Source organism: Zootoca vivipara, chromosome 9 (assembly GCF_963506605.1).
Source record: "Zootoca vivipara chromosome 9, rZooViv1.1, whole genome shotgun sequence".
Classification (NCBI taxonomy): Eukaryota; Metazoa; Chordata; class Lepidosauria; order Squamata; family Lacertidae; genus Zootoca; species Zootoca vivipara.
In genome coordinates, this window is record NC_083284.1 from 74,544,964 (window position 1) to 74,559,251 (window position 14,288).

General features: G+C 48.2%; 2 protein-coding genes across 2 annotated transcripts; both read left to right on the plus strand.

The window, feature by feature from the left end:
• Window positions 1-276: 276 nt before the first annotated feature.
• Window positions 277-1,733, plus strand: LOC118083531 (D(1) dopamine receptor). The gene is given in 2 exon segments (XM_035112031.1): window positions 277-673; window positions 676-1,733. Coding segments are annotated over 2 exon segments (1,455 nt in total).
• Window positions 1,734-2,818: 1,085 nt separating this feature from the next.
• Window positions 2,819-4,134, plus strand: DRD5 (dopamine receptor D5). The gene is given in 2 exon segments (XM_060278268.1): window positions 2,819-3,068; window positions 3,071-4,134. Coding segments are annotated over 2 exon segments (1,311 nt in total). The 5' UTR covers window positions 2,819-2,821.
• The last annotated feature ends 10,154 nt before the right edge of the window (window positions 4,135-14,288 follow it).

A 14,288-nucleotide genomic window follows, 5' to 3' on the forward strand; every position in this document is an offset into this window, starting at 1 on the left:
AGCCTCGGGGTCCGGCGAGGGCGGGCCAAGGGGAGGCTCCGCGAGGGCGTCGGCATGCGAGCGGCAGAGGAGGAGCGTCGAGCGCCTGCGAGGGAAGCGGGCAGCGGGCAGCAGGCGCGCCGGCGATAAGGGGCACGGGCAGGCGGGCGGCGCGCTCGACGGCGCTGACGGGCGGGCCGGGCCGGGGGAACCGATGGGGCCGAGCGGAGCGCGCTGGAAGACCCAAGCGGCGCCTTCGCCCGGAGGAGGAGCAGGAGGAGAGCGGCGGCGCCGGCCATGCTGCAGGCGCCCTGGAGCAAGAACGCCACGCTGCGCGGGCAAGCAGGCGCCGCCACGACGCCGCGGACGCACGGGCTGCTTCCCGCCGCCACGGAGCCTGCTGCGGCCGGAGCTCCTCCCGGCAGTCCCGGCGGCGCGCACATGGTGGCAGCGAGCAGCCTGCTGTCGCTGCTGGTGGTGTGGACCCTCCTGGGGAACGTGCTGGTGTGCGCCGCCATAGTGGGCTCGCGGCACCTGCGCGCTAAGGTCACGCACATCTTCATAGTCTCCTTAGCCGTCTCGGATCTGCTGGTGGCGCTGCTGGTCATGCCCTGGAAGGCGGCGGCCGAGGTGGCGGGCTACTGGCCCTTCGGCGCCTTCTGCAGCGTCTGGGTGGCCTTCGACATCATGTTCTCGATGCCTCCATCCTCAACCTGTGCGTCGACAGGTACTGGGCCATCTCCAGTCCCTTCAGGTACGAGAGGAAGATGACCCCCCGCGTGGCTCTGGCCATGGTCGGCCTGGCCTGGGCGCTCTCCATCCTCATCTCCTTCCTCCCCGTCCAGCTCAACTGGCACAAAGGCCACGACCCGCGCACCCCTGCCGGCGCCGCCCCCTGGACCGCCAGCCCGGACCCGGAGAGCGTCTCCTCGTGGGCCGATGGCTTGGGCAGCAGCAACAGCACGGCGGCGCCGTCGGAGCAGTGCGACTCCAGTCTGAACCGGACCTACGCCATCTCCTCCTCGCTGATCAGCTTCTACATTCCCGTGGCCATCATGATCGTCACCTACACGCGGATCTACCGGATTGCTCAGGTGCAGATCCGTCGGATCTCGTCGCTGGAGAGGGCGGCCGAGCACGCCGAGAGTTGCCGCAGCGCCTGGCGCCTGGACTGCGCGCACCCTCTGCACCACCATCAGCACCACTCGGGCCTCAAGTCGTCGCTGCGCAAGGAAACCAAGGTCCTCAAGACGCTCTCGGTCATCATGGGGGTTTTCGTCTGCTGCTGGCTGCCTTTCTTCGTCCTCAACTGCATGGTGCCCTTCTGCGACAGGCCCCCCGGTGACCCCGGCGCCGGCCTGCCCTGCGTCAGCGACACCACCTTCGACGTCTTCGTCTGGTTCGGCTGGGCCAACTCCTCCCTCAACCCCATCATCTACGCCTTCAACGCCGACTTCAGGAAGGTCTTCTCCCGCCTCCTGGGCTGCAGCCGGCCGTGCTCGGGCTCCCCGGTGGAGACGGCCAACCTCAGCCACGAGCTCATCTCTTGCAACCAAGACACTTTCTTCTTCCGCAGGGAAGGCGACACCGACGCCAACAGGATCCCCAACGTGGGGGGCGGCGGCTGGGGAGGCCCTTTCGACGGCGCGTCCCAGATCTCTCCCGACCAAGAGGGCGCCACCGAGTTTGGCGACTGCGAGGGGGACATTTCGCTGGGCAGAATTTCCCCCCTCACCCCCACTTGTCTACTTTAGACTTCACCCCACTTGGGAAGAGCCTTTAAAAAAGGAATCCTATGGGCTTGGGACAGACACTAGTTCTGGCTGTCAATTATTCCTATTGCCATTATTTAATCATAACCTGCAGTGAACTTGGAACAGAGAGAAGAGGGGGCATTCCAGTCCAGTGGACCTTGGGGTGAAAGGCTGGGCTTACAAGGCCTGCCCAGAAGTGCCAAGGAAAATTGACATGACATGAGCGCATTAAAACGACAACTGTCCTCTCAGAAGACTGCTGTTTGGCCACAGTTTGGATTTTACTCTGACCAAAGTCGGAAGGTGTCTCTTTTCTGTTGTGTTTCTGTTCCTGCAACTCACACTTTGGTGGTTTTCTGTTTTGGGAAATGGATTTTCTTGCTCACATTATCCTCGCCTGAGAACCAAACACATCTTAAATTATATTGTCAACCAGATTTGAAGCTTGCAGAGTTGAATCATTGATAGTTAATTGTCCAGCTGCTATACCTTAGATTGAATCCGGGAGGAAAAGAGTTTGACACAATCCTGGTCCTGGGAAAGCCCCACTGACACGAAGGAGGTCTTGAGCTCAGGAGTGTTCTGGAGCAGCCTCCATTCATTTCAATGGAGGTGGTGCACTTCATTAAGGTGGCAATCCTATACCTGCTTTCTTGGGAGTAAGACCCATCAAATTCAATGGGGCTTACTTCTGAGCTTAGTATTTATTAGGACAATCTTATGCACACTTAAGGGATGCAAGTGGTGCTATGGGTTAAACCACTGAGCCTAGGGCTTGCTGATCAGAAGGTCGGCCGCGACGGGGTGAGCTCAAATGCCAACCAGCAGTTCTGTCAACCTAACAACTGTCAACCTAGCAGTTTCGAACTGCCAACCTAGCAGTTCGAAAGCACGTCAAAGTGCAAGTAGATAAATAGGTACCGCTCCAGCGGGAAGGTAAACGGCATTTCCGTGTGCTGTTCTGGTTCGCCAGAAGCGGCTTTGTCATGCTGGCCACATGACCTGGAAGCTGTACACCGGCTCCCTCGGCCAATAACGCGAGATGAGCACCGCAACCCCAGAATCGGTCACGACTGGACCGACTGCACATGGTGGCAGCGAGCAGCCTGCTGTCGCTGCTGGTGGTGTGGACCCTCCTGGGGAACGTGCTGGTGTGCGCCGCCATAGTGGGCTCGCGGCACCTGCGCGCTAAGGTCACGCACATCTTCATAGTCTCCTTAGCCGTCTCGGATCTGCTGGTGGCGCTGCTGGTCATGCCCTGGAAGGCGGCGGCCGAGGTGGCGGGCTACTGGCCCTTCGGCGCCTTCTGCAGCGTCTGGGTGGCCTTCGACATCATGTTCTCGATGCCTCCATCCTCAACCTGTGCGTCGACAGGTACTGGGCCATCTCCAGTCCCTTCAGGTACGAGAGGAAGATGACCCCCCGCGTGGCTCTGGCCATGGTCGGCCTGGCCTGGGCGCTCTCCATCCTCATCTCCTTCCTCCCCGTCCAGCTCAACTGGCACAAAGGCCACGACCCGCGCACCCCTGCCGGCGCCGCCCCCTGGACCGCCAGCCCGGACCCGGAGAGCGTCTCCTCGTGGGCCGATGGCTTGGGCAGCAGCAACAGCACGGCGGCGCCGTCGGAGCAGTGCGACTCCAGTCTGAACCGGACCTACGCCATCTCCTCCTCGCTGATCAGCTTCTACATTCCCGTGGCCATCATGATCGTCACCTACACGCGGATCTACCGGATTGCTCAGGTGCAGATCCGTCGGATCTCGTCGCTGGAGAGGGCGGCCGAGCACGCCGAGAGTTGCCGCAGCGCCTGGCGCCTGGACTGCGCGCACCCTCTGCACCACCATCAGCACCACTCGGGCCTCAAGTCGTCGCTGCGCAAGGAAACCAAGGTCCTCAAGACGCTCTCGGTCATCATGGGGGTTTTCGTCTGCTGCTGGCTGCCTTTCTTCGTCCTCAACTGCATGGTGCCCTTCTGCGACAGGCCCCCCGGTGACCCCGGCGCCGGCCTGCCCTGCGTCAGCGACACCACCTTCGACGTCTTCGTCTGGTTCGGCTGGGCCAACTCCTCCCTCAACCCCATCATCTACGCCTTCAACGCCGACTTCAGGAAGGTCTTCTCCCGCCTCCTGGGCTGCAGCCGGCCGTGCTCGGGCTCCCCGGTGGAGACGGCCAACCTCAGCCACGAGCTCATCTCTTGCAACCAAGACACTTTCTTCTTCCGCAGGGAAGGCGACACCGACGCCAACAGGATCCCCAACGTGGGGGGCGGCGGCTGGGGAGGCCCTTTCGACGGCGCGTCCCAGATCTCTCCCGACCAAGAGGGCGCCACCGAGTTTGGCGACTGCGAGGGGGACATTTCGCTGGGCAGAATTTCCCCCCTCACCCCCACTTGTCTACTTTAGACTTCACCCCACTTGGGAAGAGCCTTTAAAAAAGGAATCCTATGGGCTTGGGACAGACACTAGTTCTGGCTGTCAATTATTCCTATTGCCATTATTTAATCATAACCTGCAGTGAACTTGGAACAGAGAGAAGAGGGGGCATTCCAGTCCAGTGGACCTTGGGGTGAAAGGCTGGGCTTACAAGGCCTGCCCAGAAGTGCCAAGGAAAATTGACATGACATGAGCGCATTAAAACGACAACTGTCCTCTCAGAAGACTGCTGTTTGGCCACAGTTTGGATTTTACTCTGACCAAAGTCGGAAGGTGTCTCTTTTCTGTTGTGTTTCTGTTCCTGCAACTCACACTTTGGTGGTTTTCTGTTTTGGGAAATGGATTTTCTTGCTCACATTATCCTCGCCTGAGAACCAAACACATCTTAAATTATATTGTCAACCAGATTTGAAGCTTGCAGAGTTGAATCATTGATAGTTAATTGTCCAGCTGCTATACCTTAGATTGAATCCGGGAGGAAAAGAGTTTGACACAATCCTGGTCCTGGGAAAGCCCCACTGACACGAAGGAGGTCTTGAGCTCAGGAGTGTTCTGGAGCAGCCTCCATTCATTTCAATGGAGGTGGTGCACTTCATTAAGGTGGCAATCCTATACCTGCTTTCTTGGGAGTAAGACCCATCAAATTCAATGGGGCTTACTTCTGAGCTTAGTATTTATTAGGACAATCTTATGCACACTTAAGGGATGCAAGTGGTGCTATGGGTTAAACCACTGAGCCTAGGGCTTGCTGATCAGAAGGTCGGCCGCGACGGGGTGAGCTCAAATGCCAACCAGCAGTTCTGTCAACCTAACAACTGTCAACCTAGCAGTTTCGAACTGCCAACCTAGCAGTTCGAAAGCACGTCAAAGTGCAAGTAGATAAATAGGTACCGCTCCAGCGGGAAGGTAAACGGCATTTCCGTGTGCTGTTCTGGTTCGCCAGAAGCGGCTTTGTCATGCTGGCCACATGACCTGGAAGCTGTACACCGGCTCCCTCGGCCAATAACGCGAGATGAGCACCGCAACCCCAGAATCGGTCACGACTGGACCTAATGGTCAGGGGTCCCTTTACCTTTATGCACACTTACCTGGGAATAATTCCTGTGGAATGTGGCAGGACTTACAAAGTAAGTATGCAAGGAACAGGGTCCTTACACATCACCTCCCTTTGATGCTCCTGCACTTTGAGCCCAGGAATGTTCTCCTCTATGTGAACTAGCACACATGTCCAGGAATAAAGTATACAACCTTTTTATATATAAAAAAATGTCAATTAAGGAAATAAGAATACCACTGAGGCAAATGTGACCTACTCATTTTAGTATTCAGACAATGTCAAGTTTCAATATTTATAATAAGAGTAACTTACAAATGTTATAGCAATTGCTCAGTCGTTTTTAGATTTGTAATGTATATTCATAGCTGCCAAGTTTTCCCTTTTCTCGCGAGGAAGCCTATTCAGCATAAGGGAAAATCCCTTAAAAAAAGGGATAACTTGGCAGCTATGTGTATATTACTGCTGCATTAATATTTCTCTCAGAACTAAAGACATGAAAGTCTATAGCCTTTTTGTTTGTTTTTTAAATGAACAGACTTGGTTGGCATTTTCATTTTACATTTAGCCCTTAGGAGAGCTTTTAGATGAACTTCTGGCTTTAGACGGGGCTTATATTCATGTTTTGAGAAACATTGTTTCAGATGTTTCTTTGTTTAAAATGTATCCTATTGCTGTAAATGTTGGAGACATACCAGCCAATATAAAGCACTTTTAAGCCCCACTGAGAGATTTAGGCAGCCACCCCAAACTCCCTTGAAAGTTGTTGTAAGTACCGTAAGTACATATAGGGGTTGTGCTGTTGGGCATGTATTTAATTTTCTCATTAAGATATATGGGGATTAGCAGTTATTAACTTTAGCTGTGTCAGACCCATTATAAACAATTCCAGCATTATGCAGAATATCATTGGTCTAAAGACCATGAATTAAGGCACAGGTTTTTTTGTACCTCTATGGGAGTGATTCCTACTGCCCACATTCATCGTCAAGTTTCATGGTGCTGTTTTGTGTATATGAATCGTGTTTTATTGTAAGCCACTCTGGAATCGTTTCTAATGGAGAATGTGATCAAAATATTTAAAACAAGTGAGTGAATGATTAAATAAACATTCACACGACTGAGCTGCAATCAGATGCATGTTTTCTCTGAAGTAAGTTTCACTGTAGGATCACAGTAACAGGTACTCAGAAGTAACTAAATGAAATTAAGAGTTGTGTCCTTCTGAGTGAGGTGTTTGTTGGCCCGTAAGTGGTATACCAAAATAGCATGAATGCTGTATTTTTTTTAAAAAACAAAATAAAAGCACAATGCCCACGGTTCATTTGCCACTGGAAGTTGTACTGCGTGTTAATGTGTGTTAAGACTGATTATAAATAAGATTAACCCAACAGTGTTCAAATAGGCAGCAATGACAATTAGGTAGAAACCATATTCTGGAGAATATTTAAAGGTCACAAACCTTTTGTGTCTGCAGCACAATATAGCTTAGTACCAGATACTAGCAAGTTATTTTGAGAAAATTAAGTGGGGGAACCAAATGCTGTTGCAGAAATAATAGTCTTGTGAATTTGTCAAGCCTTAAAGTGGCACAAAAATCTTGTGTCATTAATACTACAGTTGTATATCTGCTTATATGGTAATCGGCTGGACTGAATTCATGGTGACAGTGCAATCCATACTTGTCTACTCAGAAGTAAGTCCTATTGATTTCAATGGAACTTACTCTCAGGTAAAGGTGACTAGGATCAAGGCCTTAAGGTGTGTAACTATTTATGCAGTATTTTCAGTTTTACTGTCCTTTAAATTTTCATTCCTTACATGATTCAGAAAACAGTCTTTTTTATTTTTTATTTTAAAAACTGCTCTAAGTAGTTGAGGTGCAGGATATACTGTATGCTTTCTGACCAAGAAGGAAAATGGAAGATATAAAGCTACACAGAACTCTCTGTGAGGCAGAATGGCCGATATGTGATCATGTGGCTCAGAATGGGCATTGTTAGGAACCAGCTCTATGCTTAATGGGGCAATGACAGCAGTGGGCTGATCCATCCATCCCCTTTGGTAGGCTACATTTGGCACCTCCCTTGCTCCCTACCTACCTGGCTGGCTCCTCTTGGTCCTGCTAGGAGAGATGGCTTCGTGGGTTGGGAGGGGACTGTGGGGGTTCTTGGGGCTCATTGGCTTGTGCTCCACTCCTCTCCCTCACAACATTCAAGGTCCCCATTCTAGCAGCAGCAGAGGGCTTCTGTGACAGCAGGCAGACATTCTCCCCTTCCTCCTCTTTCTCTTGCAATGGCCAAGGGTGGGATGCCTGTTCAGTCTTGATCCACCCATCCTGGTTCTGGTGGGATGCAAGGAGGGTGACATGGTTGGTGGAATAGCACCCTGAGCAGCTCCCTGCATGAGTCTTGGTATAACAGGGCTGGGTGAAGGCTGTTGGAAGAGTCTTGCTGGCCAATGAAATCCAGCATGTTTCCCAGTGGCTAAGCAGATGCCTACAGGGCACCAGCAAACACAAGCGCATCATGCCTTTCTTGCCACAGATCTACAGAGGTCTACTGGATCTGACTGTGGAGGGAGCACGTAGCCATCGTAGCTAGAAGCTTTGCTCTCCATCTTTTCTGCTGGAGACATCGCAGAATCATGGCTCGCTGTGTAACTTGGGGAACATATAGACTGTAGCATTGCTGAAGCTATGCAGGTGTTGTCTAAGTCAGAAGTTCAGATAGTAGCTAATAAACATGCCCTATTCACCAACATATGCTTGTAATATCCTAATTATCTTACCATTGATCACTGACTAAGTCCCACTCCCAATAACTCATTGAAGATTTCCATTTACCTTCTCCATGCTGTGTTCCCTTTTATAGTAGTTACCCTCCCACTGGCTAAAAAGCCAAGAGGGCCAGAGACATTTCAGTTAAAGGGATGTTAAAAAACTAACTATCCTACAATGTGTTCCCAAGTGTTAAAAACATGTCTCAGCAGCTGCATTACATGAAATGGCATGAAGCACGTGCTTTGATATGACGTGTCCACTCTTTGTGGAGGGAGTGGGGCAGTCCCTAATGAACAGCGACATTCTTAAATTGAGAAAAATAATGATGCTGAGGGCCTTTGAATGGATTTGACATATTTCCATGGGAGAGTTACCTCCCATATGCCCTTCTCGACATGTGCATGCTGGCAAGTGGTGATGTACATGTACGCCCAAAGGACACATGTTGGGATAGTTAACTGAGAGCCATGGCCAGCCATGGAAAAACTGGGTCTTCTGAGAGAAGGCCTTAGCAATGAGACAGAGGTGGGAGAAGCCACTTTGGTGTCCTCCAGATGCTGTGGAGGCAAGGCAAATGGTGTGATGGTGTGACTGTGAATGGTTGTAAGTTGCCCTGAGTAGTACATGTTGTTGTTGTTGTTTAGTCGTTTAGTCGTGTCCGACTCTTCGTGACCCCACGGACCATAGCACGCCAGGCACTCCTGTCTTCCACTGCCTCCCGCAGTTTGGTCAAACTCATGTTCGTAGCTTCGAGAACACTGTCCAACCATCTCGTCCTCTGTCATCCCCTTCTCCTAGTGCCCTCCATCTTTCCCAACATCAGGGTCTTTTCCAAGGATTCTTCTCTTCTCATGAGGTGGCCAAAGTATTGGAGCCTCAGCTTCACGATCTGTCCTTCCAGTGAGCACTCAGGGCTGATTTCCTTAAGAATGGATAGTAGTACATAGCAGAAATGTTTATATATATATATATATATATATAAAGCAAAAGCAAAATATTTGGAAGACCCAATAGATCACCCCTTCCCGGTAGATCACTCACTGACACTTTCAAAGAACTCCCAAGGCTGGTGAGGCAGCAGTTCCCTTTTTAGGAGTGGGTTGACTTTCCCCTCAGTGTTGCTTGTTCTGCAATCTGCTTAACAATTTCCCCTTGAAGAGTGATTTCCACTGCATTGCCAGGAACATGGTCTGCCCTTTTCAGGAATTTTGGATTCTGTTGGCTGATTTCCTGTCTTCCAGGATGGAGGCTGTCTTTGGTGCTGTGATTATCAACAATTCTCACTGGAATCCTTTGGGTTCTCAAGTAGGCAGCCCCCAGACCTGGTGGCTTCTTAATCTGGACTGTTAATAAGTCCCAGGATCCAGTTTTTTCTCAAAGTGGGTGAGTCACCTATGGACTGGGAAAAAGCAGAAGCATTTTCAAAAAGAAAAGGATAAAGAGCTCAGCTCATTTCTGGACCAACTGATGACTAGACGCTTGCAAACCTCCAGATCCCTCAGTGTCAAATGGATAATCATAACTAATTCAATTAACTACAATGAGTTTCTTCAGTCCAAATCCCATGCCCTCTGCTGATTAATATTCCACTACACTTTGTTTCTAGAGGCACAGGCATGGACTTTTACTGCAATCTCCTAAGCACCATTAATTACTATGCAGACAAATTTTCTCTTTTCTTACCTTCCAGATCAATCAGTTCCTAAGACACTTCATTTCCAACGGATTTCTCCCCCCTCTCCTCTCCAGCTTCCTTGCATGTGCACATGTATGGTATATGCAGTGGCAAGCACTTTGTTGTGTGCAAATATTGCTATTTTAGATGTACACATAAACTGTTGTGCATGTGTGAAACGATGTTTAAGGAGGCCTCTTTAGATGAACTTGAGATGCGTGGCATTGCTTCGAATTGTGACTCACCAATGATCTTTGGGAGGAAAAATAATTTCACTGCTACAATAATTTCACTGCAATGGCATAATCCGATGATAAAACCTGACTCTTTTAATAAGGGTAGTTACAAGCTTGTTTTAAATACAGATGGCATTCAATGAAAATAGAGCTTTCGCTATGTCCTGTGTTCTCACAAATCACCTACAGTACATAGCCAGCCCAGCTGTTTTAAGAGCCTTGTGCTTGTTAAGCACGTATCAGAATAACTAAAGGTAGATTATTCCACATGGGTGGAAAATAATATGCAGAAGAATTCTGCTCAATTATTTTTTAATTGAAAGCATTTTGAGGTAAAATGTGCAAATAGAGTTCAAACCAAAGCAGCTGCCCTGAGAATTCAAAAATGAGATAAAGTCGTTTTTAAAGCACATCCCTTTAGCTTTGAAAAATGGGCTTTAAGGAAAGCATTTTTAAAATATACATACAGTACAAGGTCTACCCAAGGCCTGCCCATTTCCATACACAGTAGCCGACCAGACCAGCAGCTGAATATAACTGGCAATGGGATAAACACCTTCCTGATGACAGCAACCTAGTCATGGGAGATTCTCTCCCCCTCCTGATATCTGCTCCCCCCGAGGTAGTTGCCTCAATTTGCTTCCTGGGACTGTTCTGTCTGAAATGTGGAACTATGGCTTAATGTTGTTTCACTAAGCAGGATCTGAAAGCATGGTTTGAGTCTCGTTTCAGATCCTGGTTATTCAGTTGAAACTACACCTCAGCCCACTATTTTTCATGTAACAGGGAACTGGTTTAAAGGGGCTGAGATTGCAGTCATATAGTTGTAACCCTAATGGTTGGGGAAGAGAGTGTCTGGGCCTGAACATTAATAAATCAGGAATACACCATGGTTTATTAAGCCAGAATTGTTGCATCCGGACCAGTTCTGTGTCATCCAGAATCCTGCATCCTGGATCTTCAGGACTTCTTCTGGTTTATTTAATGAGTTAATTCACATTTCAAAAATAAAAATTTGCTGCACAGGTAGTGTCAGGTGCAGAAGGGCAAATCTGTGTAATTGGAAGCTTCAGAGAAGGAACTGGGACGAGAAAGGAGAAACTGAAATGAGACACAAAACTGGGAATGCACACTTTAGAGTTTCCTTGACTCAAATTACATGTTAAACAGAATCTTGTGATCAGTGGGGAAAGGGTTAGGCAGCCTTTCTGCACTTGCTCTTTATTTGCTCCAACTTGTAGCCTGTGTATGCTTTTAAAAGATTTTTTAATTTAAAAAAATTGAAGGCGAGGCAGGCACCCTGCACCGCTTGGCAGAGTCCCTGTGCAACTCCTTACATTCTGCTGCTTTGGCAGCCGTTCGACAGCTTCATACAGAAAACACACAGAAGGTGAAAGAGAAATCTGGCATGTTGGCAGCTTCACAAGTCTGGGTGCAAGTAATGATCAGCGCTACTTGTCAGAAAGAACAAAGCACCAAGTGTAACAGCTTCCCTAAATCAATAGGCATTGATGAATGGATATCAAAAGCTTTGGAGAAAATGGCTTCTGCCATATTTATTTGCTGACCTCCAGGAAAGCATCTGTGGGAGATAGTGCAACATCAGATAGAGAAATCTGAGAAACAGAAAGACCAGCTGCACTGTGTGTGTGTGTGTGTGTGTGTGTATGCGAGAGAGAGACTTATTTAGGCTATGTTGATTTATGAAGGTTGAGTATTACTGGTAGAATTACTGGTAACAATTTCAGCAGTTCCCAATTTTGCATCTTATGTATTGCAGTGTTATTCATTCTACTGTTGCAGAAAGTGAAAAATAAAATGCTGGTTCAAAGCAAGACTTTCTCTCTTATCTGTTACATAAACACGAGCAGCATAAAGTTTAAGAATCACATTTCTTTTCCAGGGTATGGATTGAATTGCACCATGTTAAACAAAGGGTTCACATTAATAACATCATAATTTTTTTTGGGAGTCACCCCCCCAGTAGCACTTTGGGGAAAATGAAAAGGACAATGACAAGAGAAGGTTTGCCTGCCCCCTGGTCTATTTATTGCCTGACTTCAGGGTGATGTCTATTCAGGGTGAGGGATTGAGCTGTCTCCCCCTTAGCAGCACCCCCCCTCTCCCCAGTGTCATCCCTCAACTAATTCTTCTAAATAGGAAATTAGCCCCATATTTCAGCTGCACAATCAGGCCTCTCATCTACAGGTATAAGGTGAAGGGATTCCCCCCTCCCCAACCAAGTATAACCTCCTCTAACCCATGTTTTCCTAAATATCATCTCAGCATATAACAATGACATCTATACATTCAATACCCTTCTTGTTTCACTACTGAAGCTTATGCGAGGCTTCCATGGTGTCAGAAGTGGGACTTAAAGCATCGACGTGGGCCTGTACAGCAGCTGGTCCAAGATATTTTAGCACCTGTGGTGAACCACGAAATGGTGACCCCCCCTCTCCACCAGGAAATAAGGGGGGGAAATAAAGATCTACAACCAACCTGGACCCTGTGATAATAATCTGAGGTCCTACATTATGTGCCTCCTCCACAATGGACCTATTCTGTGGTGAAATGCTTTCCCCAGAGAGACCCACTTGGCATCTTCGTTACATATCTTTAGGAGCAAGGTAAAAATGTTTCTCTATAACCAGGCTTTTGGCAAATTAAGTTTTGTTCTGCATAATATATAATAAAGCCCTGTGTCCTTTGTTTATTTAACAATATAGTACCAAAAAAATTAACAAACCAAAGCTTGTCAAAGTCATTGACTGTTAATGGAGCCAAAGGCAGGGTTTTGGACCTTCCTTCCACCCTGACACTTCCGGGTATAGGACGGAATAATAATAATAATAATAATAATAATAATAATAATAATAATCTGAATGGCACCCCTAATTTTGAAAGGATATTTTCCCCCTGGATGCTTTAAGGTTACGCTTGAAAAGTATGAACAAGAATTATGCACTACATTTCTCATACACAGACACTCATTAGGTAATGAGGATTCATTCAGACTCTATAGCTCCAAGTGTATGTTCAATGGCAAATTAAGCCCTATGTCCTTTGTTGATTTAACAATATAATACAAAAACATTAACAAACCATGGCCTGGTTTAACAAACCAAGGGCTGGCTTTTGGACCTTCTTTCCACCTTAAAATCTGAATGGCACCCCTAACTTTTGAGTTACCTGAGTTTTCTTGCGCATGTCTAGAGTTGCTCCACTGCCCCATCACTGACGTCTTGCCATCACATAGAGTTTTGTTCTAAGCTTAGTGACGTACCCGTAAACAAATTTCCAAAGTGTATTTTGCAAAATTAATTTCTCACAAAGTGGCAGGTCACGGAGCAATGGATTCAAACTACAAGAAAGAAGATTCCACCTAAACATTAGAAAGAACTTCCTGACAGTAAGAGCTGTTCGGCAGTGGAATTTGCTACCAAGGAGTGTGGTGGAGTCTCCTTCTTTGGAGGTCTTTAAGCAGAGGCTTGACAGGCATATGTCAAGAATGCTTTGATGGTGTTTCCTGCTTGGCAGGAGGTTGGACTGGATGGCCCTTGTGGTCTCTTCCAACTCTACGATTCTATGATTCTAGGTCTGAGAGATACAGGCCCAGAAAGTAGCAACCTCATATGTTCAGAAGCATGTCAGGTGGGAGGGAAAATGATATTGGCTTATGTTGCTCATTTTAAAAATAAATACTTTTACAAAGTGGGCCTTTTGATTTCTGAGAACTACCGGGACTCAATGTTGTTGCTTCGTGCATTCATAGAATGAGAGAGTTCTGTCGAGTTCGGCATCTTTCCAGGTATTTCTTTCAATCATTTTCTTGGAACAGCAGTGCTGGGAGAGGAGGGTTTGACTGGTTTCCCCTCACAGAATGTCCCCATTGGAGATGTTTCTCCTTCCCAAAGCTGACATTCACCTCACTGCTGAGCTTGGCGGCATACAATTCTCTGCATTTCTCCCAACAAGGGCAAATCATGGGCGGGGGTGGGGGGGGAGAGAGAAAGAATAAGCACCTCACCTCCCAGCACTGTTCCTGTACTCGAATCCAGTGTTCCCCACAGCTTCATTAAAGTTAGAAACATAAGGAAATCTACCCGCATTTATTTTGGCCCTCAGCTGATTTTGTCATGTTGGTCAATAGATGGAGAATGCAGAGTCAATGACTTTAGAACAGTTTATAGATATGTGTGGAACACTAGCTGTTTGAAGGAACACAAGGAAAGGAGGACAGCAGCTTTTGATGGTTCTTGGATCTGAGGAAAGATCCCGGAAGGCAAGTTGGAGTCTTGTGGCCAGGGATCACTCCCTCCTTCATGCAGTAAGGGAAAGGGAAAGGGAACCCTGACCATTAGGTCCAGTTGTGAC